At 42.4% G+C, this 21,665-nt stretch overlaps 1 protein-coding gene and 1 long non-coding RNA gene across 4 annotated transcripts in view; both read left to right on the plus strand.

The window, feature by feature from the left end:
* The window catches only part of LOC124055454 (peripheral plasma membrane protein CASK-like), a 34,399-nt gene extending 18,509 nt beyond the window's left edge, over nucleotides 1-15,890 (plus strand). The window contains exons 7-27 of one of the 2 annotated variants that reach the window (XM_046382329.1): nucleotides 454-629; nucleotides 1,053-1,175; nucleotides 1,557-1,640; nucleotides 1,902-2,001; nucleotides 4,271-4,392; nucleotides 4,560-4,637; nucleotides 4,813-4,893; nucleotides 6,165-6,353; nucleotides 6,781-6,859; nucleotides 7,088-7,173; nucleotides 7,374-7,442; nucleotides 7,535-7,603; nucleotides 7,838-7,873; nucleotides 8,229-8,267; nucleotides 8,757-8,953; nucleotides 9,374-9,489; nucleotides 10,774-10,854; nucleotides 11,614-11,694; nucleotides 11,975-12,177; nucleotides 12,690-12,773; nucleotides 14,002-15,890. In XM_046382329.1, coding sequence (XP_046238285.1) covers nucleotides 454-629; nucleotides 1,053-1,175; nucleotides 1,557-1,640; nucleotides 1,902-2,001; nucleotides 4,271-4,392; nucleotides 4,560-4,637; nucleotides 4,813-4,893; nucleotides 6,165-6,353; nucleotides 6,781-6,859; nucleotides 7,088-7,173; nucleotides 7,374-7,442; nucleotides 7,535-7,603; nucleotides 7,838-7,873; nucleotides 8,229-8,267; nucleotides 8,757-8,953; nucleotides 9,374-9,489; nucleotides 10,774-10,854; nucleotides 11,614-11,694; nucleotides 11,975-12,177; nucleotides 12,690-12,773; nucleotides 14,002-14,178 — 2,270 coding nt within the window. In that variant the 3' untranslated portion in view covers nucleotides 14,179-15,890. The remainder of the gene's footprint in view (nucleotides 1-453; nucleotides 630-1,052; nucleotides 1,176-1,556; nucleotides 1,641-1,901; nucleotides 2,002-4,270; nucleotides 4,393-4,559; nucleotides 4,638-4,812; nucleotides 4,894-6,164; nucleotides 6,354-6,780; nucleotides 6,860-7,087; nucleotides 7,174-7,373; nucleotides 7,443-7,534; nucleotides 7,604-7,837; nucleotides 7,874-8,228; nucleotides 8,268-8,756; nucleotides 8,954-9,373; nucleotides 9,490-10,773; nucleotides 10,855-11,613; nucleotides 11,695-11,974; nucleotides 12,178-12,689; nucleotides 12,774-14,001) is intronic. The other variant, XM_046382331.1, reaches the window with a different exon arrangement.
* Nucleotides 15,891-16,343: 453 nt separating this feature from the next.
* On the plus strand, nucleotides 16,344-20,383 carry LOC124055498. Of its 2 annotated transcripts, XR_006842661.1 has the most exons (6): nucleotides 16,344-16,715; nucleotides 16,824-16,922; nucleotides 17,320-18,774; nucleotides 18,946-19,028; nucleotides 19,784-20,035; nucleotides 20,265-20,383. It is a non-coding gene; the product is annotated as an uncharacterized LOC124055498 (long non-coding RNA). The 2 variants fall into 2 exon arrangements; XR_006842660.1 differs by having other exon boundaries at nucleotides 16,344-16,922.
* Nucleotides 20,384-21,665: the final 1,282 nt, after the last annotated feature.

Below are 21,665 nucleotides of genomic sequence, written 5' to 3' on the forward strand. Positions count from 1 at the left end.
AATCTCAGTCTGAGTGGCAATAGCAAATTAGACATGGATGGAGCTTTGTGTTGGCCCAGGGCATACACTGCCTTTTTCTAGACTCTAGGCCTTTGAGGCTCTGAGCAGTACTTTCAAAAACATTGATTTTGAAATTGATTTTAAAAAAATATATATATCATTTGATCTGCTGTTTTTATTAAGCAAAATTGGCAAGCAGTTGCTCATTTTATCTTCTTAGATTGTAGCTTGAATATCTATTAATTATTTTCTGATGTCTCATAGAATAAATGATGAAATGATCCCAAAATATCAGCCCTTCCTATATTCACAGCATGCGTCTCTGCGTATCCTTATACCTTTGTGACACTACTCATCTTTTCAGATTTTCACCGTGCTACCATTTCTCATTAACACTTAAAACTTCTACTGGCCAAACACTCCTAAAATTGCCTCTCTGCTTGGTCTCTTCAGGCCGAGTCGGTACTCCCCACTTCATGGCCCCAGAGGTAGTCAAGAGGGAGCCATATGGCAAGCCGGTGGATGTGTGGGGATGTGGAGTCATCCTCTTCATCCTCCTGTCTGGCTGCCTTCCTTTCTACGGCACCAAGGAGCGTTTGTTTGAGGCCATCATCAAGGGGAAATACAAGGTAGGTGCTTATATACCTAAGGTCATCATTGCTTGTCAGTGTACACACCAAGTATGTGCATCAGTGCACCGGAACTGGTCCCTTTAGCTGTAAACGTGCACAACAGTCATTGTCACTGTGCTGCAGTGTGCATTGAGGTTGATGACAAATGTGAATAGAGTGACAGCATCAGCAGAAGATGGTGAGATAAACCTCAGTTAAATTTCTCAACTGACAGTATGAATGTCCAGCTTGTTGCACAAAACAGCAGCAAATACAGCCGTAGCGAGTCCACTACAGTGTTGCCCTTCAAGCAATAAAGCTACTGCTGTTAACAAAGAAATAAAGAACAAATAGTTCTCTTAACTGCAGCTTGGTTTTACAGCCACTGATATTCAAAAGAAAGATTTATGAACATCCATAATACATGTTGCCAATGTCCAGATGAACCCACGCCAGTGGACCCACATTTCGGAGAGTGCCAAAGACCTGGTCAGACGCATGCTGATGCTGGACCCTGCTGAGAGAATCACTGTCTACGAGGCCCTCAACCACCCCTGGCTGAAGGCAAGATCGAACACACACATATATACCCAAGCACACACCTGCTTGTTTGTAAACTCACTGCAGATCAGAACCTCTGATGGTAGATTGTGCTGACTTTAGTAGATTATTGACTTTAAACTTCCTGTTTTGTGACATTTAGTACTTTCATGACAGATGCTTAGCGTGGTGTGAATATCTAGTGTTTAACTGATATGACTTTGATCACTCAAAGTCATCTTATAAACACTGGCCATCAACCTACTGATGAGTCAAGAACACTTCCTTCTTCTTGGAACCATAGCTCCGCTTTCACAACCATTATGTAACTGCTCTAAATGTGTGTGTGGTGTTTGTTATTTTTTGCTTGTGCTTATGTGAATATTTGTGTGTGTGTGTGTGTAGGAGAGGGACAGGTATGCCTACAAGATCCACCTGCCTGAAACAGTGGAGCAGCTGAGGAAGTTCAATGCCAGGAGGAAGCTGAAGGTCAGCACCGAGTTGACGCTCACTTTAAACTCTACAGATGGAACGCGATTTAAATGGAAGATAAGAGGACGTATCAACTGCTCCACACTGTGTAGCTGCTTCTGATGGCTGACATAGATTCACGCTTGTAAAATGTCCTCTAAGTTTCTCAGCCAGCCTGCCCTTTTTAAAGTGTCACATACAAACCATTGTATATACACCACACAACATGGAACTCTCCTGAGGCTTTCACAGCTTTGTTAAACCTACTCCATATCCTAGGGTGCTGTGCTGGCTGCTGTTTCCAGCCACAAATTTAATTCCTACTATGGCGACCCCCCGGAGGAGCTGCATGACTTCTCAGATGACCCCACCTCTTCAGGTAACTCATGCAACAGAGCACTTTCCTGGTTTGGGTGTGTTTTGGTTGTTTCCAAATGCAGTTATAACAGAGCTAATAATGTGCGGAGCGACCTAAAGAAGTTAAAATACACTCAAGGACAATAAAATAGTGCAATTTAAGTCAATTGGTGACAGCTTTAGTTTCCTGTGTTATCCAAGGTGAAAGATGCAACATTTGCATTGACACTTAAGAATGCATGAACTTTCTTGCCCAGTTTCTGTTCTCATATTTTCTGGTCTTAAGTGTGATCTCCAGCTGTCTGTGTAGAACTTCCTTCCTTGCCCAAAGACCTCACTTCCCCGTCTCAACAATACACTTTCACTTCCTTTGATAAGAAGACTGCAGGCTGTATCTGCCAGCCGTTATCAGTATGAATATCACTGTAGTGACAGTAAATAACAAGCAGCGTGTTGCATCACCTGATGAATCAGTGTAATGAACGTGGCTCCTCACTTGTTAAGCTCAGGTTTTATATGCAGCTGCTCTGGCCAGACATGCTTCCATCCCTACTTATGTCCTTTCTGCTGAGGCTGGCAGTCTGTTGCAGTCATGCTTCCTGATGACTGGAGATGTGAAATGGTAAAAATAAACCAGACATGTTTTCAGTCATAGACTTCTGTTGTATAGTAAAGGCTTGCAGCAGCTTGGCATATTATTCCCAGACGTGACTTCTTTTGCTTATTTTTCTGTCTCTGTTGCTGCTCTTTCCACTGCTTCTCCTCTGCCTCCTTTTAGTTCCTACCTGTTCCCTTTGATGTCTTCCCCCCCCCCCCCCTTCTCTCTTTTTCGCTCCCATTGTGAGGTGTAAAACTCTACCTTCATAGCTGCTGTAAATCTCCTCTAATCTCACCATCTCTTTCTCTGGTGTTGTTTTTTCTTCTGCTGTGCTGTCTCTAGGACTGCTAGCTGCTGAAAGTACGTATCCCCTTCCCCACCCCTAAGATCTTGATGTGTGATATCATCATCATCATCATGTGCATTTTTTTTTCTTAGCATTGAATAATGTGAGTCCTACTCCTCCAAAATGGCTTCCCGTGTCTTAAAGGGGAAAAAAAACTGTTTGGTTTGAGTGCGCTTTTTATCCAGATGCTTCATCTTGATCCTTAAATAAGATATTCCGTTTACGTGCATCTTCGTTGTTCCAATTACAGGAAGCTCAGTGAACACAGACTAACCAAAAATTTGTGATTGTTAGGTGAAGGTGAAGAGGATAAGATGCTTCCATGCTTCTGTGCCCTGACTAAGAAAGGGATTTCCTATCACAATCAGGGCTCTGCTAAAGCTTCAAACACACCATATTATATGTTCAATATGTCCTCGAGGAGTCGCATGCGTTTTATATTTCATAAGCTTTAAGTGATTAACTGTGGCTGAAAATCAGTTAAGGAAATGGTTTAAAATTTGTATCCATAATTGGAGGAATACGATGCATGTAAACAGACCTACGACAAGGTTTTCTCAAGGTAGCATGTGCTCTCCACTGCTTCTTCTCTTTCATGCCTCACAGTAATGGATAAATCCATGCCCATTATTTGTCCAGAATTGCATTTGTAATTGGGATTCTTATTCTTGTTCCAGGGCTTCTTTTGAGTTTTCAGCTTGTGGGCTTGAATGTATCGCAGAGCCAAAGCTCATCTCTAAATTACTTAAAATTTTACTTCCCACCAGCGAGAGGAAAATATATTCTGACCCTGCTGTCATCTAAACATGCCACTTCTGTGTGGGTTACACGTATTTTTGAACACTTAGAATTTGACGTTTTTGCATCCACTTTTAAGAATTCTTTCTTTTCATCTGCATATTCTTCCATTTTTCTTGGGTGCTCCTCCCAACCCATCATGCACACTGACTTTCTAAAGTGACTTTCCTCTAATGTTGTATTGATGCCATGTACCGCTGTTTCTCTGGTTTTGCTGCATGTGTGGGCGATGCAGCAGGTACTTGGGGTTAAATAGTTCTGAGTGTTTGTGTGTGTAAATGTGTTTTCTGTTGTGACTTCTACTATATGTCTTCTTTGGTGTTATTTTATATGTTTGTCTTTTTTTGTTGTTTTTTTTTTTGCCTGTTTGTGGTTGTGTAACATGTGATGTGTTTTCGGATAAGTCTGTCTTGTTCAGTGTTTGCATTTTGTGTGGTGTTGGATGTTTGCAGGGACTGCTTGGTGTACTTGTCAGTATATCTGTACGGTTGCGATAAGGTCTGTATTTGCGTGTTGCACTCATGCTCGTGTTTGCGTGTGTGTGCGCAGGAGCAGTATCACAGGTTTTGGACAGTCTAGAGGAGATTCATGCATTGACGGACTGCAGCGAGAAAGACATGGACTTCCTCCACAGTGTCTTCCAGGATCAGCACCTCCACACACTGTTGGATGTGAGTAAATCACAATACCTCTTCCTCTGTAATACCAAAAGTGACCAGTAGGTGTCATGATAAGTCAATGCAGCTTGTACTCACTACCCTTTACATTATTGTTTAGGTGTAAGTGGTGCTTTGTCACTGAGGCCTAATTACATGTTTGTTACTGTTTGTCATTTCAGCTTTATGACAAAATCAACACCAGATCATCCCCTCAGATCAGAAATCCTCCTAGTGATGGAGTGCAGAGAGCCAAAGAGGTGAGATAAGATAAGAACACACAGTCATAAATTGAGGTCTCTTTCATGTTGCTTTTAAACCACTAATCTCATGTTGAATCATGTGAAAATACCGCTTTTACTGTTACTTAATCGGACGGTGTGCGTGCTTGTCAGCGTTATTTACTATGAACTTGTCCTTGCGTTTCCTCACCAGGTACTGGAAACCATCTCATGTTACCCAGAGAACATGGAGGCCAAGGAGCTCAGGAGGATCCTCACACAGCCACACTTCATGGTGGGATATTACATATTGGTCCGTGCATGTAGAGCATGCTCATTGGTGGGTGAGAGTGTAATCTAATGTGTCAGAAGTAGGGTTCTTTTGACAAGCCACATGACTCCCTGAGCCACAAAGCTGCTTAGCACCTGAGCTTGGCGAGCCCTCAGGCAGTTACCAGGCAGACACAGAGGAAGAAGGACAGAGACAGAAGCATCAGAGTGGTAGTGAGAGCTGCAGAGAAAATCTCCTGGGGGGGCTGCAGTGTGGATATACAACCATGGATATACTGCGAGGTTTGTCAGAGAAGTCTAGCAGCTGAAACAGACCAGTCCACCAAAACAGTTTGGGAGGATATTATTAACAGACATGGGAACCGAAAACTGAGTCTCTTCTGGATTTCATGTAAAGGCGCAGCATTCTTGAGGTCTGTACCACAACTGCATACTTGTTTGTGGATGTGGTTTCATTTCTGTGAAGTTCTCTATTATTTTTTTGTCATTTACCAAACCACACAGCAGCGAAATGTCGGTCGATAGAAGTTAGAGGTAGAAGCACAAGATGCTGATGTGTTTCCCTTTGCTGATTCAGGCTGTGACACTTAGTGAAGCTGTCACACCTCAGGGTTGGTTCAATCCAATTAGCTCGTCTTGCTCCCTGACCTGACCGGGTTTTTAATGCTGTGCTGCTGCTTGCAGAATGGATATGAAGGGCTTTTGCGTGGTAGCACATGGGAAGAAGCACGCCTCACTTGCCAGTTCTTTCACTTTAAACCTTTTCCTTTGTGGCTTCATTTATGAGACAACGATCATGATGTACTTTGTTCTTGTTAATAATTAACTTGGTGTGCAGTTGTTTTGTTGGTATTCATTGTCACATACTAGTTAGAATCCATTGTTGACACCTGTGTAAACATGGTTTTTTTGAACAGTTGTTCACCATGAGCTCTTTGTGTCAGCTGTTTCACATCCCCATAACTGTCACGTGTCATCATTAAACATGTGGTTGCTCTGATGAACAGATGTGATCATTTGGCACACACAGCAGTTGATGTGTTTGTTAAAATGCACTGTGTGTCCATAACGTGATCGGTGCCCAAAGAGGATTAGTGTAAGCCACACTCTTTGTAACACTGGAGCTGTCCACTCACATAGACACAGAGATGCTCTGTTCACATCCACATGGGTTCACCTATGGGGGAAAAAAATAACAGAATAACAGGGATGCATACATACTGTGCAGCTGCATCCTTGAGTCTTAACAGTCATGACCGTGTGTGTACACTCCAGGCTCTCCTGCAGACCCATGATGTGGTGGCCCATGAGGTCTACAGCGACGAGGCACTGAGGGTTACACCTCCACCCACTTCACCTTACCTGAACGGAGACTCCCCAGACAGCACCAACGGAGACATGGACCTGGAGAACGTCACCAGGGTTCGCCTGGTCCAGTTTCAGAAGAACACTGATGAGCCCATGGTGTGTATGCAGAAAGGGGGACACACATTCTTACACTAAATTTCACATATTTGTAAATTTACATGCTCATAAAAATATTCAAGTGTTTTGTCGTGAAACAGCAGCGGAAAGTATTCCGCTATTTTCCACTAACCTTACAGTACAGCTCCGTTATCACAGAACGTGGTGACTGCTATGTGGTAGAACTGAAGTAGAACTGCACATGTGAAACTGTACTACAACCATCCAGTCTCAGTGAAGCTAAGCACAAGAGGGGAATGGAGCCAGACTTTGATAAATCTTTGTCTTGGCTGCAAAACTACAGTTGAAGCAACTGGTTTATGGTGTACAGGGACTATACTGTAGATGCTTTATTTATGAGAGGGTATTGGCACTCCCCATGACCTGTTATCAGCTATCCTGCTGATCCTCTGTCTGTCTCCTGTAGGGCATCACTCTGAAAATGAACGACCTCAACCACTGCATTGTGGCCCGAATCATGCACGGTGGAATGATTCATCGACAAGGTAGGTAAAACTACCCATGCACATTTAATTGAAATATCCATTTTTAGATTTTGATAACATTATAAATACATTTGTATGTTCCCCTCTCTCTCACTGGAATGACTTCTAGAAATTGAAATGTAACTCTTCCTTACATTAGTTGGGCTCCCCCTGGAGCTATCTCTGTAGCTCTGCTTTGCCAAGTGCTTCATTTGTAGCTTTTATTAATTCATAATTTCTCCGCTTCAGGGACTCTACATGTCGGAGATGAGATCCGAGAGATTAATGGCATCAGCGTGGCCAATCAGACGGTTGAACAGCTCCAAAAGATGCTGGTAAGTCACACAGATCAAACTTTCATAATTTGCACTGTGCAGGGCAGCTTTCCTGTCCTTTTCCATTCCTTTTCTTTAATTAAACCTGTAATCTTGGCTGTGTTATAGCATGTAACATATTTGACATATTGACATATTTTAACATTTGCACCAAAAGATGTTGCTACATGTGCTAACGTAGAACGTTTTGCTTAACACAGAGGGAGATGAGGGGAAGCATCACCTTCAAGATTGTACCCAGTTACCGGTCCCAGTCCATGTCTTGTGAGGTAGGGATTCAGAAACACACACTCTCTCCTGTAGAAATGTTTGCATGGTCTGTTGGAGGCTAAAACTCTTTATTTTGTACTTTCTGTTGCAGAAAGAGTCACCAGATTTGTCCCGACAGTCGCCTGCAAATGGTCATGCCAGTGTCACAAGCTCCATCCTGGTATGTTTCTGCTTCTGCTCTTCCCACTGACACACACTGTTTGACAGAACAGAGGAAAAAAAAGGCAGGGAGAACAAATGAAGTATGGTGCCATTAAATGAGTTGCAGGCAAATGGTGACAGTCACATTAAAAGCATACAATATCACCACAAAAGCATCTTTGGCTACTTTTGCCTTGTTTTTATATTTCATTCCTGTGAAACAAATACTTGAAACTTCTGTCATCCCCGCTAGGACCTGCCATCGACGATTCAGCCCAAAGGCCGTCTGGTGAGATTTCTGAATTTTTTTTGCACCCCCACTGCACTCCTCCAATTACACTGTGTGCTCCTTTCTTTGCCTTACAATCCACTGCTGATATGACGAACTGATACGAGGTCGAGATCTTTATGTCTCGGCCGCAACTCCCTCTTTCTTTTATTTCGGCCATTTTCGTCTGTTTCATGACGTGTTTATCGTGATCCAAGATCACACAAAATGCAGTACAATGCCCGTAATATGTTAGATCAAGCATCCACTCGTGGGTCCCTCATCACCCCTTCCTTGTTTATGCCCCCTCCCCCCAAACGTTTTTCTACTGCATGATCTATGTGTAAGTGTGTGTGTGATGCTCTCAACCCCATAGATCTCCAGATCTGCTATCAAGGACAAATTGTCCATCAAGGTAAGACCCTTCATAGACCCTAAGTGGACCCTTCGTAGAAGTAGCTCCGAACTTCTCCCACCCCCCTCCCATCACAAAGATTGGTTCCTCATCATAGTGGTGTCTAAATCTCATGCTAGTTATCAAGGCTTAGTCTTCATACCTGGTACGTCAGCGGACATCAGGGGCAACATAAAAACGGTGGATGTATGTGCTTTAGCTGTCGATAAGAGACATGCCGGCAGGTAGAGATGTGGTAAAGCACGTTTGACCATTGTCGTCTTGCTGTCCACTTATCCGTCTTTGCTTTGTCCTGGTTTGGCTTATATGCTACAGTCTGATTTTTCCCTCTGCTGCGTCAGCGCCGCATTTCCAGCTACTTAAAGATTTAGCAGCCAGTCTCTCTTCATATGGGCAGCTTGGCCCGTCACATTCTTTCCATTTACTCTCCTGTGATTGCAACTTGTCAGCACCAAAGAAACGTATTGTCTCACTGTCCTGTCTTTTCAGATTTACGTACGTGCTCAGTTCGAGTATGACCCGGCCAAAGACGATCTCATCCCGTGCAAGGAGGCAGGCATTCGCTTCCGGGTGGGTGACATCATACAGATCATCTCCAAGGACGACCACAACTGGTGGCAGGGAAAGCTGGAAAACACCAAGAACGGCACCGCAGGCCTCATCCCATCACCTGAGCTACAGGAGTGGTGAGTTGGACACACGCGACAAACTTTAGTCTGTACTGTATTCTGTCAGTTTGCAGTTTATGAAGGTAATGAAGGTTAGAATGATCAGGTTTTGTTTAAACTGATATATTGAGATGAATATTAAGTCCAACATATCTGTTTAATGCAGTACAATTCAGCAGCACTACAGATTCATGGAGGTACAGTAGTACTTACAGTCAAGTGTACTCGATAAGAGTGGCGACTTGGAGTAGTTTGGAAGTCTGTAAGTGGTTGGGGGGTGGGGGGAGTCATCAGATTAAAGTAGTTACTTAATGAGTTACAATTTTACAAGTTGTTGTCTATAGCACTCTTGATGGAAAATTAGAGCTCTTTGTCAGCTTTATGTGTAAGGATGTAGAAGACCTGAAGTTAGGCCATCTAACCATGTAATCTTTGCAGGCGTGTGGCGTGTATAGCCATGGAGAAGACCAAACAGGAACAGCAAGCCAGTTGTACCTGGTTTGGCAAGAAGAAGAAACAGTACAAAGACAAGTACCTGGCCAAGCACAATGCAGGTAAGCCAACAAACTTTGCTGGCAGAGCTATGCTAACCCACAACAAGCGTGTAATTTGGTATCTCGCTAACACCTAACAGTGCAGGACGTTCTACAACTGGCTGTGTAGCTGAGCCTAATTTACAATTCAAGCTGTATCACTGTGAAATTTGTGTCAGGGATTTGCTAGTTGTAACCTCTATAATCACTGAGACCCCGGAGAGTATTTTTGTACCATTTAAGGAAAACGGGCTCGGTATAGAGTGCATGGAAAATGAACGATCGTATTGTCGCACCTTTGTAACGTCCGATATGTGTCACTGCTGCACGCCTGTTGTGTTTTCCCTCTGAGAGACCTCTCCTACCGCTGTCTCGATTTGCCTCGTTTTTCAGTAACTAACAGTGTTGCAATTAACAGCTTTTGACGTTTACAATTTTTGTTATTGTGTTTTTTGTTCAACTTGTCTTCTTTTATGGTGTCTTTTTATTAACCCTTCCGCTCCCACCCTCTGTCCATATTTCATGCTGTCTCTTACCCAATGACATGGCTGCATGTAAGTAACTCCAGACAGCTGGTGTGTCCAGCTTCTGTGTTTTTCTTCCTCCTCTTTCTGCTTTTATACCCCATCCTCTTCCTAATGTTGCCTTGACTTTTGAATGACGGCCGCTTTGTTTGGTTTGTTATTAGAAATGTAATTGAAATAGACGAGACGCTAGTCAGCTCAGCTTGTTTATGTTTTTCTCTCTGACTGAGGTTAGTGCAAATAAGCAAGCTTTAATGCTTTCTCAAGATATCTGACCTTCCTCAAGTCTGCTTGTTGTTTATTTGAGCTAGCGGTTGGTGTACTTTATGGAATCATTTGACTAACTCGGCTCTAAATATTAAATACCCATCAAACTGAGCACATTTGATTGAAGCCACAGGGACAAAACATTGAAATTAATGTTAATCTCTATAATATTGCTTGTGTCCCCTCTGATTCTCTATTAGATTTGTGTTCACACTGTTGTGAAGTATGTACACTTAGTTGACATGTTTTTTTAGGGCATGGCAACAGTCCTGCAATAAATTGAACTTTCACGTGATCATTTTGAGCTTAACTCTGTACAGGTGTGTTGATTTTACTTAATAACTTTTATTGCAGGATGGTTGTTACATGAACATAATTAACTGACTGCATATTAACAAGTGAGTTTAGTGGCCTTAGAGTTTACATTTCCTTCTAATTAATCGCTGATCTTCCACTGTGTTTGTCCTTTATAGCTGATGCCGTTCTAACCTACTGTTCCTCTTCTATTCTGCAGTGTTTGATCAACTAGATCTGGTGACATACGAGGAAGTGGTCAAAGTGCCATCCTTTAAGAGGAAAACACTGGTCTTGCTTGGTAAGTACATATGGTTCTGCAGGGTTTCAGTCTAAACAAACACCACACTACTGATCTCACTGTAAATGAAGACAGTCAGTGGAACTATCTGATGAAGTGTTTGTTTTGACAGAAAACCTGCAGATTCTTGGCCCGATTAGAGCACCGATGGTGATCTGCAATAACAAAGTGATTTGCATGCAGACTGGCCATAGGAGACTTTTTCTTTCCATTTGATGCTAGTGTGTATAATATTTAGCTGTTTTCTAGTCATGTCTTTGTAGGACCATGTGGCCTAGCAGCCGTAACACATTGGTACATAGCTTATATCACCACATAGGTAAGCTGTGTAGTCTTTGAGCAAGCTATGGTAAAACGTCACAGCAGCATGTCTGACCTTTTATATAGAGCCCACGAGGGACTATCCAGTAATAATGATAACATTCAGCAGCCAGCTGCAGATTATGTTAAGGGACAATTGATTAAGTGCTATGCCTTTTATTAAATAGCCTGTGTCTCACTATTATTTTTAAAAATTAAAACAATGGGTAATAACAGGCACAGAATTGTTTTGACCCTATCTGTCGAAATGACAGACGAGAAAAAAAGACAGCTGTCACTGCAGCCAAGTCATTCAGCGTGCAGATCTCCGTTTCTTCATCTCAACCCAGCTATTACGCAAGATCGCGTGCTTTGAGTAAAACTACATCCTGTAGCCACTGAGCACAGACTAAAGCTGGAACGACCGACCTGTTGTCTCTGCTGTCTCCTTTCATTCAGGTGCACATGGAGTTGGTAGGAGGCACATCAAGAACACGCTCATTACCAAACATCCTGACCGCTTTGCCTACCCCATCCCTCGTAAGGACACACACACAAACACACACAGCATCGTAACAGCTACGCCAGTACGACAGAGCGGTATTGACAAGGTTACACGTTACACTGCAGACCCCAACAGAGTTCATTTCCAAATGTCCCTGCACAATTCTTATTCAAGGTTTTTTAGAGGGGGGGGCATAGATAAGAGGTGTAACCCTTGGCAACAAAAAGGCAGACATACTCACATGCAGACCAAGTTTCAGCTTTTAAAGTTATCTTTTATGTGCTGCGAGTCTCATCTTTATCTGTCTGCACTCAGACACGACTCGGCCTCCGAAGAAGGATGAGGAGAACGGAAAGAACTACTACTTTGTGTCTCACGACCAGATGATGCAGGACATCAGCAACAATGACTACCTGGAGTATGGCAGCCACGAGGACGCCATGTATGGAACCAGGCTGGAGACTATCAGGCAGATCCATGCACAGGGCATGATCTCCATCCTGGATGTTGAACCACAGGTAACAAAGGATTTTAGTGTCTAAAAGTAAGAAACCCTGCAGATAAAATTTAGCACAATTTAACCAATCTGGTTTAAAAAAAAAATGTAATGTAGCCACTTGAGAAAGTGTATCACGTTCTTCATTAACATCTTAGACACAACAGTGAGCTGGGGGTTTTAACATAGCACAAGGGTGACACCTGCTGGACCAGAGTGGTATCTGACATACGCTTAGTTCTAGAAATGGCTCCTGCATGTACGTGAATAGAATAATAATTAGTTTAATCACCGACTAGCATTTCACTAAACTACAGTACGTGTTCGAGGCCTGAATTAAATCTCGACCAAAGTTTATATTATATATAAAAATACGCAAACACTGTGGTATTATGGATTTGTAACAGGCGTGTTTCTTTTCATTTGTGTCATACACTACTTAAAGGGCTGATTGGAAACTAAATGACTGCACATTTTTAATTTAGTTCACTGTGGGTGCAGAATTTAAATAAAAATCTCTTTCTCTTTCATCAGGCACTAAAGATTCTCAGGACAGCTGAGTTTGCTCCCTATGTTGTCTTCATCGCAGCTCCCACCATCACCCCAGGCATGACCGAGGTACGGTAACAAATACTTTCAAATACTTCGCGCGTGCACGTTATTCCACTTTACTTTATTTGCACGTACTAACTGTCATTCAGTTCAGATGCAGTCACACCGGCGGTTTATCTGAGTTCAGAGGCTTAACTACCTCATAGTAACAATACTTTCTGAACTTGCCTCTCTTGTTTCAGAGAAGCCTAGACAATAAATTCATTTTACACCAAACCATAATGGGACTCTGCTGCCGCTGAATTCAGAACAGCCCAGTGTGACAAGCACTTTATTTTCTGTCATCCTTTTTGCTTTGCTCTGTGTTTGTCTCACTGCACTGCCCTGTGTGCTTTAAGCATGTTTGTATTTTCTCCGGCACGCCTGTTGTCATTTGCACTCAAGGTTCCAAAGTGGTGCAGGAAACTGCCTGTAAGTACTGGTTAAGTAGTGTGACGGGACGTTATAGAAAGACATGTCTGGCCTCTGTGTTTGTGTAGCTCTAGTAGTAGCTTTGTCCACTCTGACTCCTCTTGATTTTCCCTGAATCCTCTAATCCCTCTAATAATCCTCTTCATTGTGTGTTCCCTCGGTGGGGCATCTTCATTTCTGATGCAGCCTCATGCTTCCCCTTTTGCCCAACCCTGCCTCCCCATCTCATGTTTCCTCTCCTTCCTGTGTCCTCGGCTGTTTGGGAGAAGCATCAAATTGTGGTTTGCCTGATAATTGCACAAAGCTCGGTCACAAGTTATAGACTGCATTGTTGCTACTTTTGCGAACACTTTCTATCTGTAGTCTGTTATTGATGTGTTCATAGTGTATTATAATGCAGTCATCTGGGCTTTCTGACACACTATGTCAACAGTCATAATTATGTACACATTTTAAATATGACTTATAATGAAGTAAAAGTTCAGGTGTCATATGGATGCTCTTGACTGATGACTGACTGATCAAAATGTAGAAAATGTGTTTCAAGCGAGGACTAACAGAACTCGTGCTGCGGACTGATAATCTCAATGACCTAATGAATGACACTGATGAGTCACTGCAACCCTGCTTCAAACCTTACAAATGATCTAAGTTACAAAACCGGGCTCTCGCCATTTGAAAATCGCCCTTCCAATCTCGCCTTTAACATAAAATCTCTCGAAATAGACACGAATTAAAGTACGACCGTAAAGAAGTGAAGCATCTCACGTGTAACAAACATACGCTGAAACCAGTGGCTGAACACCTTCTCCGTTTTCCTCAGGATGACTCCCTTCAGCGGCTCCAGAAGGAGTCGGAGATGCTGCAGCGGACCTACGCTCACTACTTCGACCAGACCATCATCAACAACGAGATCGACGACACCATCCGACTGCTGGAGGAGGCTGTGGACCTGGTGTCCACCACCCCCCAGTGGGTCCCCGTCTCCTGGGTCTACTGACATACGCTCGGTGGCAGTTGGCTCATCGCCCTGATCGATCCATCGCCGATCCAGCACTGATGCTAAACTTTGGTCCCCTTCAATCGCGTCTCTCATCAGAATCATGCATTTGTGTAGATAAACTGTTGTTGAAAAAAGAGGGAAATGAAGAAACTAAGGACTCGCTACAGACTTCATCCGGCCCCGACCCCCTTTTTCTCAACAGCCTCAAAGGCATATCGTTGTGTACATATATACATATATATATAAATGATAAAAAAAACTAAGTGAATATGGTTCTGTCCTTCTATAGTTGAGGGGTTGGGAGTGGAGGGGCAATGTGGTAGATATTTTGTACTTTTCTTTTGTAATTGATGGATGGGTGGTAACATTGGAAAGGCAATAGTGAGCATGACCATAAAGCAGTCTTGTGTGGGTGCCTGTGTGTGTGTTGACCTTTAAAGGCACTTCTTGTGGTACTCTGTGTCCTCCCCCCTCCGACGTCCCCCCCCCCCCAATGTCCTCGGCTCCTGTAACAAACAAGCCGAACTTTGAAGCACATTAGAAACTGCTATAGTGGCGACAAGTAACTCCCTCAGCTCCACATGCAAGTTCGAGAGAAGCAAAAAAAAAAAAAAAAGAAGCACAGGAAACTTGGCAGTTTCTCCCCCCTCCTCCCCCCTCCTCCCCCCCCCTCAGTCCTTTGTTTATTCCACTGGCCCTCTGTGCCTGTCAGTTTGTTGAAGGAGCGCACTGCATCTCCTCTACGCTGTCTTTCCGTGTGTCGCTGTAGCCTCTTCTCAACCTCCGACGGTCTTTGTTTACATCTCGGTTTGCACAAAAATGGACAAAGGAGACAACGTGCACTGCATCTCAACTGCACTCACAGTTTTCATTTAGCCTCTTTAGCCGACGCTCTTCTGGCTGTGTTTACCCCTCTCTCTCTCCCTCTGTACGTGATCTGCTAATCAATGGACCTGGAATATCCTTCTTGGGGCACAATCAGCTATGGAAAAAGCGCCTGCAACCACCGCTGAACGTGGCTCCTGAGCTAGAAGACATACAGACTGCCTTTTCAGAGCCTCGGGGAAGTAACACCTATGCACACCCCTGGTTTCTGCCAAGCAGACAGCCACAACAGATTCCTTCTTTCTTAACAAAACTCGCTCAAGTGTTCACAGCAACGTCTGTGTGGAAGGGGAGGGCCTCATGTAGGTGGGACGAATCCAATCCCAGAGCCACCAGTTTTGGAACTGTTAACTGTTGTCTTTAAAAAAATATATATATAAACGGAGTATTCTTGTTTTGAGGGAGAGAAAAATATCTCTAACTTTTGTGTGTAAATGTTTCAATGGTGCGTACGTCATACGAGTGAATTACCAAGAGCCAGTGTATATTAATCCTTAAAAGAAGCTCAGTGTGTGACATAACTTCTTCATGCTTTACCAGAAGTGTCACAAAGCTGCCCCACCTGCAGGAAGTCAGTATGTGCGTCAGTCGAAGGGTCTTTTAAAAAAAAAACAACAACAATAATAATAATAATAATAAATAAAAGAAGAACTGTGGTGTGGCTGCTCTTGTTCCACTTCAAGTAAAGTGTTTTCATTTCAAGTCCTGTGTAAATTACCTCTGCAAATGACAAAAGCAGCTCTTCTGTATGAATTGTTGTTCTTTTTTTTGTTATTTCATTTTTAAAAAAAAAAATATATTTCCTTTTATGTGTTTAAAGTAAATGGCCTCGACTTCCTCCTGTTTATTTTCTCGCGTGTGCAAGTTAATGTGTGGATACAATTGATTTGAAGTGTTTTACGTACGGATTTAGAAGGCCAACTGGGATTGGTCTGTCGGATTTCTCAATGATCAGATTTTGAATGACGTCACTGCATGTCGTCAGCATCCGGTCAGTGCGGCGAAATCTGCAGCCATTGCTCGTCGTTTCATGAACGCGTCCTCGCCTGGCTGCACGTCAGTCAGCCTACAATAAAGTGGTAGTTTATTGTAATGTTGACCCATGTTGTCCCACCGTTTGTGCGCTATTGTTCCGCGTTTGGGGTTAATTCGCGGGGGGGGCGAAGGGCAGCATGTCAGAAGTTGTAACTCGGAGACTTCAGCCCAACTCTTCTCAGGTTTTGTGCTTAAACTAAGTAGTTGACGTGAGGGTTGATGTGCTGGTTAGAAATTCAGCGTAAAACCAAATGTTTAATTGTGTTCCCATGAGAAAGAGGGAAGGGAGGCCGTCCATCACGCAGCAGGAGCTCCTGCTACTTCACTGTCTCGGCGTTAACTCGGACCAAAGTTAATCATTCATGAAAACAGCTCGGCAGGTGGAGCAGTGATATCAGGACGGAGATGCCTTGTGATGGATGTTTAGCATATAAAACCTTCTCCCTCTGTTTGTTGTTCCCCCGCATTGAAACCAAATAAAATATGAGATTAGTGCGAGCGAAAGATGAAGAAATGCACTCTCCATAAATTCACCTTGTAAATCTTTGTGACACTTTTGTTGACGCAGTGTCAGTGAAGTGTTGAGTCGACTTTGCGGTCGTTTAAGGCCCCCGGTGAGCCATTCTGTTTTTCTACCAGTGTCGACTGCACAACCTGAAATGTCACAATTCTGTCAGAAGTAAAACAGTGTTATGTGCTTGTTTTTCTGCATGATGGCGAAGTGGGATGAAAGCGGGCTCGTGTCGATGCAGCGAGACCTTCACCTGCTACCTGGAAATAAAGCCAAACGAAGGACAAGCAAGGAGGCTGACAAACCGAAGGTAGTGTTAGATTTTTCACTTGTTTACTTATATGTCAAGTTAAAAGTTTGGTCCAGACTTTTTCTACTTGGAAAGTGTCATGAGACAACTTTTGGTGTGATTTGGCGCGATACAAACCGAACTGAAATGCAGTGAAATAATAGTGGCTGCTTTATTAAAAGGGTTATTGAATTCATTCTCATGCTGAAAATATGAAAAGTGGAATTATCTTTATATGAGTACATCTTTATATCAACGAGATATAATAATCAGGATATATCGGGATAAACCAAAATTTAATGAATTGGAGTTCCTTCCAACAAAACGCTTCCTGTGAGCCGGAAGACACTGCAACAGAAAAAAATATGTCGTATATGCTTGTATGTGTGTATACTTGTCGATATCATTAACTGTGCAGTTGCCCGTCACAGCCACAAGAGGGCGCTTCAGATGGAGGCGACCTACAGGTCTGAGCTCCACCTGATGGGGAGCAGAGCGACGACCCGCCTGAAGCGACTCGGAGTCACAGCTTGCGAATCACCGGCAGAGGACTGCGAGTAGACACCGGAAATGCACAGGAAAACGTTTCGGTTTCCACATTTGTTTGCCGAGTGTGTATTTGTGTGTGTGTGAAATGAAATATAAGATGAAATATCTACACTGGACGAGAATTAGCAGGCCTAAGAATGAGCCACAACATTGCGACTGTCAGTGGATTTTGCAAAGTATAGCAAACTGTCTGTAGACAAATGAAAGCTTTATTGGCTGTGAATAAAAGCTGTCAAGCGATGGGAAATAAAACAGAAAAAGCAGTTGTGGAGGAGAACAACACGTTGCATTTCCTGCTTCTTCATGTCACGTCAGTCAGTCGTGTCCTCTTTAATTGCAGTCGCAACCGGATTTTAATTTGCATTTGTCAGGGTTTGTGGTCGACGTGAGAAGAAATGTCAGTCCAAGATCCCAAACTCATGAGGGAAAGCGAGAGGACACAGAGACGGTAGAAGGACTGCATGGAGATTCGATAACAGACAGGCTAAAAGGTCAATAATAATGTCGTCATAACCCTGTCCGTCCTGTCTGTGTGTCCTGTCTCTTACATGTTCCTCCAACATCCAGCAAGCAAACAGGTCTTATTCACAACAGTCTGTGTGTGTGTGAGCGAAAAAACAGAAAGAAGTAAAAGTAAAATAGATGCCGGCACTCCCTCTAGCGGTCGACTTCTGGAATAGCATAAAAGGTGTAACAGCAGTATGAATACACTTGATTGTACTGATGTCAAATCATACTGGCTGACAGAGGACAGACCCTGTAAGAATACTGCGAGTGTTCAGGTTTAAAAAAAGCATAAAGAAACACAAAGCAATTATTTAATTAAAGATAAGGTTGCTAATAATCATGTTTTTGTTTTTTGATGACTTTTAATTGGAGCTGTGAGGAACCAAGCGAAGGTTCAAATGTTGACATGAACTAAAGGTGAGAAAGCATTAAAAGGATTCCAGTGTGTCGCACGCACAGCAGCAGCTCAGCGAGACGAGCAGCTGATGGAGCTGCTGTTCCCTTCAAAGTTTTCTTTTCACTAACGTAAACAATAAATATAAGCAGGAGATTCGGCGGTCCATGTTGAGGTATCGCTGCATACCTCAACACGATAAGCTCCTGCCCGGTGACGTTATGAGGGGGCGGAATCAAACTACGTATTGTACAATTACGTATTGTCGCTGCACAGGTGCGTATCCTCCATGCGATTGGCTGCTTGTAACGAGTCACAGGTGTCTGTTAATGAGGCGGGCCAGTATAAAAGCGACAGTCCTTCCCTGCTTCTTTCTTTGCGCCCTGTCATCTCTTCCGGGTCGGAGGTCGTTTGGCCCGTCAGGTATGTCCGCGTGCTGCTTTGTGTTTTGTTACTGCTCTTAAAGCGTCGTTGTTGTTCTTGTGTTGCAGGGCGACTGCTCGTGTGCGGCTCCGTTTGTTGGCTGAGGTAAGTGTCTTCTTTCTTTACGCTACGGTCGATGCTCTCAGGTGTCTGACGCTATTGTTCCTGCAGGTAAACGCCGGTGGCTGCCAGGAGTCCTGTCCCTTTGTCCGCTCCTGCCTCCTGTTGTGTGAGGGTGTGTGTCCGCTAACAAGGTTTGTATGTGTGCTGTAGCGTGCGCCTCAGTATTGTTTTCAGCGTAGTTAACAATAGTAAAAGCGTTACGGCCAGAGGCGGGTGCACCGTGGACCGGTTGTCAATGAAGCTACCGTGCATGTTTCGAGGAGGAAACCCATGCAAAGTCCACACAGAAGGCCCACACCGGGGTGTGATGAAAGCGATGCAGAAGTTAGCCTAACATCACATGTTGGGACATGGAGTCTAAATGTTGTATCAGTAGTAGAAGTCTGTGTAGATTCTCAGTCATCCAGGTCATATTCACTCAAAGAGTTGAAGGAAGGCGTCTGGACTTGTGAGGATTGGCTTGAAGACGTTTCACTGTTAATCCAAGCATCTTCATCAGTTCTGAAAACTGTCTGGTGGGTAAACAAATATATATGCCTCAGTGGGTGTGACTTGGTGAAACTGATCAAACAAAAGATCTGATAGTCCTGCAATTTGCCTGTGTTTGACTGCAAGTGATGGCCCTCTGTGTCTAACGACTATCTGACTATCCCCACCAAACAGTTTTCAGAACCGATGAAGCTGCTTGGATTAGCAGTGAAACGTTTTCAAGTTAATCTTCACAAGTCCAGACGGCTTGCTTCAACTCCTTTCAATCAGTAGTAGAAGTGTAACTATATTAGTTTCTATAAGTGTATTGGTATTTATAAGTGTGTTTATTTAACTGTGTAAGTATATTGGTCTGTAAGTATCAGTATTACCACTTTCTAATCTGTTTGTGTTGCAGGTAGAGTGCTGCTCCACCTCCACTGTCGGTGGTCGCCGGCGGGGTCTTGGTGTGGTGCGATGCCGGAGTAAGTATGTTCATAAAAACTAAAAGCAATATAGGTATATTGGTCTATGTAAGTATAGGTAATTGTTTCTTTTCGTATGTCATGCGAGTGTGTGGCAGGTGGTGTGCTGCTCCAGCTCCATTGGCCCCACCTGTGCAGCGGTGTTAGCCGTTAATTTGGCTGCGCTTTCGACGCTGTGTTGCATGGTAAGTGAAGGTGGTGCTATGTCTCAGTAAGGTGATGGTTATGTCATTGCTTTATAGCTGTCTTCAGCTGGACAAGCTTCTCTTTTGTCTGCTAATTTATTAGGTAAAATCAGTAGCCTTTTTAGCTTACCTGTGTGCACCAGTTGGTGATTAAAATTGATGTTTTTCCTCCTGCTTTGTAAGTGTAAGAGGTTGAGTGTCATGGTATTCTAATGTTTTTCTTTTCCAGGGCAGGAGCTGAGTGGTGGTTTCCTTCTCACAATCCACAATTAGGTTTGGAATGTGGTGACTTGGTTTGCAGTGGTTAGTATTGTACCTGGCATTTTCTGTATTTTTACTGTATGTAGCCTCTGTTTGCAATAAATAATTGAACTGTAAATGTGTGTGTGTGTGTGTGACCTTAATATGGTAAAAGCTACAGGTCAAAGTCCCCCTATGTTGTGCTTAAGTGCATTTGATACTATGTAGGGGTGACACAAAGATGGACAGCAGTCTTTCAACAGTTTTTATTTCAACAAACAAGGTAAAAATCAGTGTCCAACAACTTTACAAGCACTCTAAATATTTCCCTAAGTGTTTAACTTACTTAACAAATACCCTAAAATATTTCCTAAGTGTTTAACTTACTTTACCAGTACTCTAAAATATTTCCTAAGTGTTTAACTTACTTAACAAATACCCTAAAATATTTCCTAAGTGTTTAACTTACTTTACAAGTACTCTAAATATACATTTAAATTTTTCCTAAGTGTTTAACTTACTTTACAAGTACTCTAAATATACATTTAAATTTTTCCTAAGTGTTTAACTTACTTTACAAGTACTCTAAATATTTCCCTAAGTGTTTAACTTACTTTACAAGCACTCTAAATATACATTAATTTTTTTCCTAAGTGTTTAACTTACTTAACAAGCACTCTAAATATTTCCCTAAGTGTTTAACTTACTTAACAAATACCCTAAAATATTTCCTAAGTGTTTAACTTACTTTACAAGTACTCTAAATATACATTTAAATTTTTCCTAAGTGTTTAACTTACTTAACAAATACCCTAAAATATTTCCCTAAGTGTTTAACTTACTTTACAAGCACTCTAAATATACATTAATTTTTTTCCTAAGTGTTTAACTTACTTAACAAGCACTCTAAATATTTTCCTAAGTGTTTAACTTACTTAACAAATACCCTAAAATATTTCCTAAGTGTTTAACTTACTTTACAAGTACTCTAAATATACATTTAAATTTTTCCTAAGTGTTTAACTTACTTTACAAATACCCTAAAATATTTCCCTAAGTGTTTAACTTACTTTACAAGCACTCTAAATATACATTAATTTTTTTCCTAAGTGTTTAACTTACTTTACAAGCACTCTAAATATTTTCCTAAGTGTTTAACTTACTTAACAAATACCCTAAAATATTTCCTAAGTGTTTAACTTACTTTACAAGTACTCTAAATATACATTTAAATTTTTCCTAAGTGTTTAACTTACTTTACAAGCACTCTAAATATTTCCCTAAGTGTTTAACTTACTTTACAAGCACTCTAAATATACATTAATTTTTTTCCTAAGTCTTTAACTTACTTAACAAGCACTCTAAATATTTCCCTAAGTGTTTAACTTAC

This window comes from Scatophagus argus, chromosome 24 (genome assembly GCF_020382885.2).
Source record: "Scatophagus argus isolate fScaArg1 chromosome 24, fScaArg1.pri, whole genome shotgun sequence".
NCBI lineage: Eukaryota > Metazoa > Chordata > Actinopteri > Scatophagidae > Scatophagus > Scatophagus argus.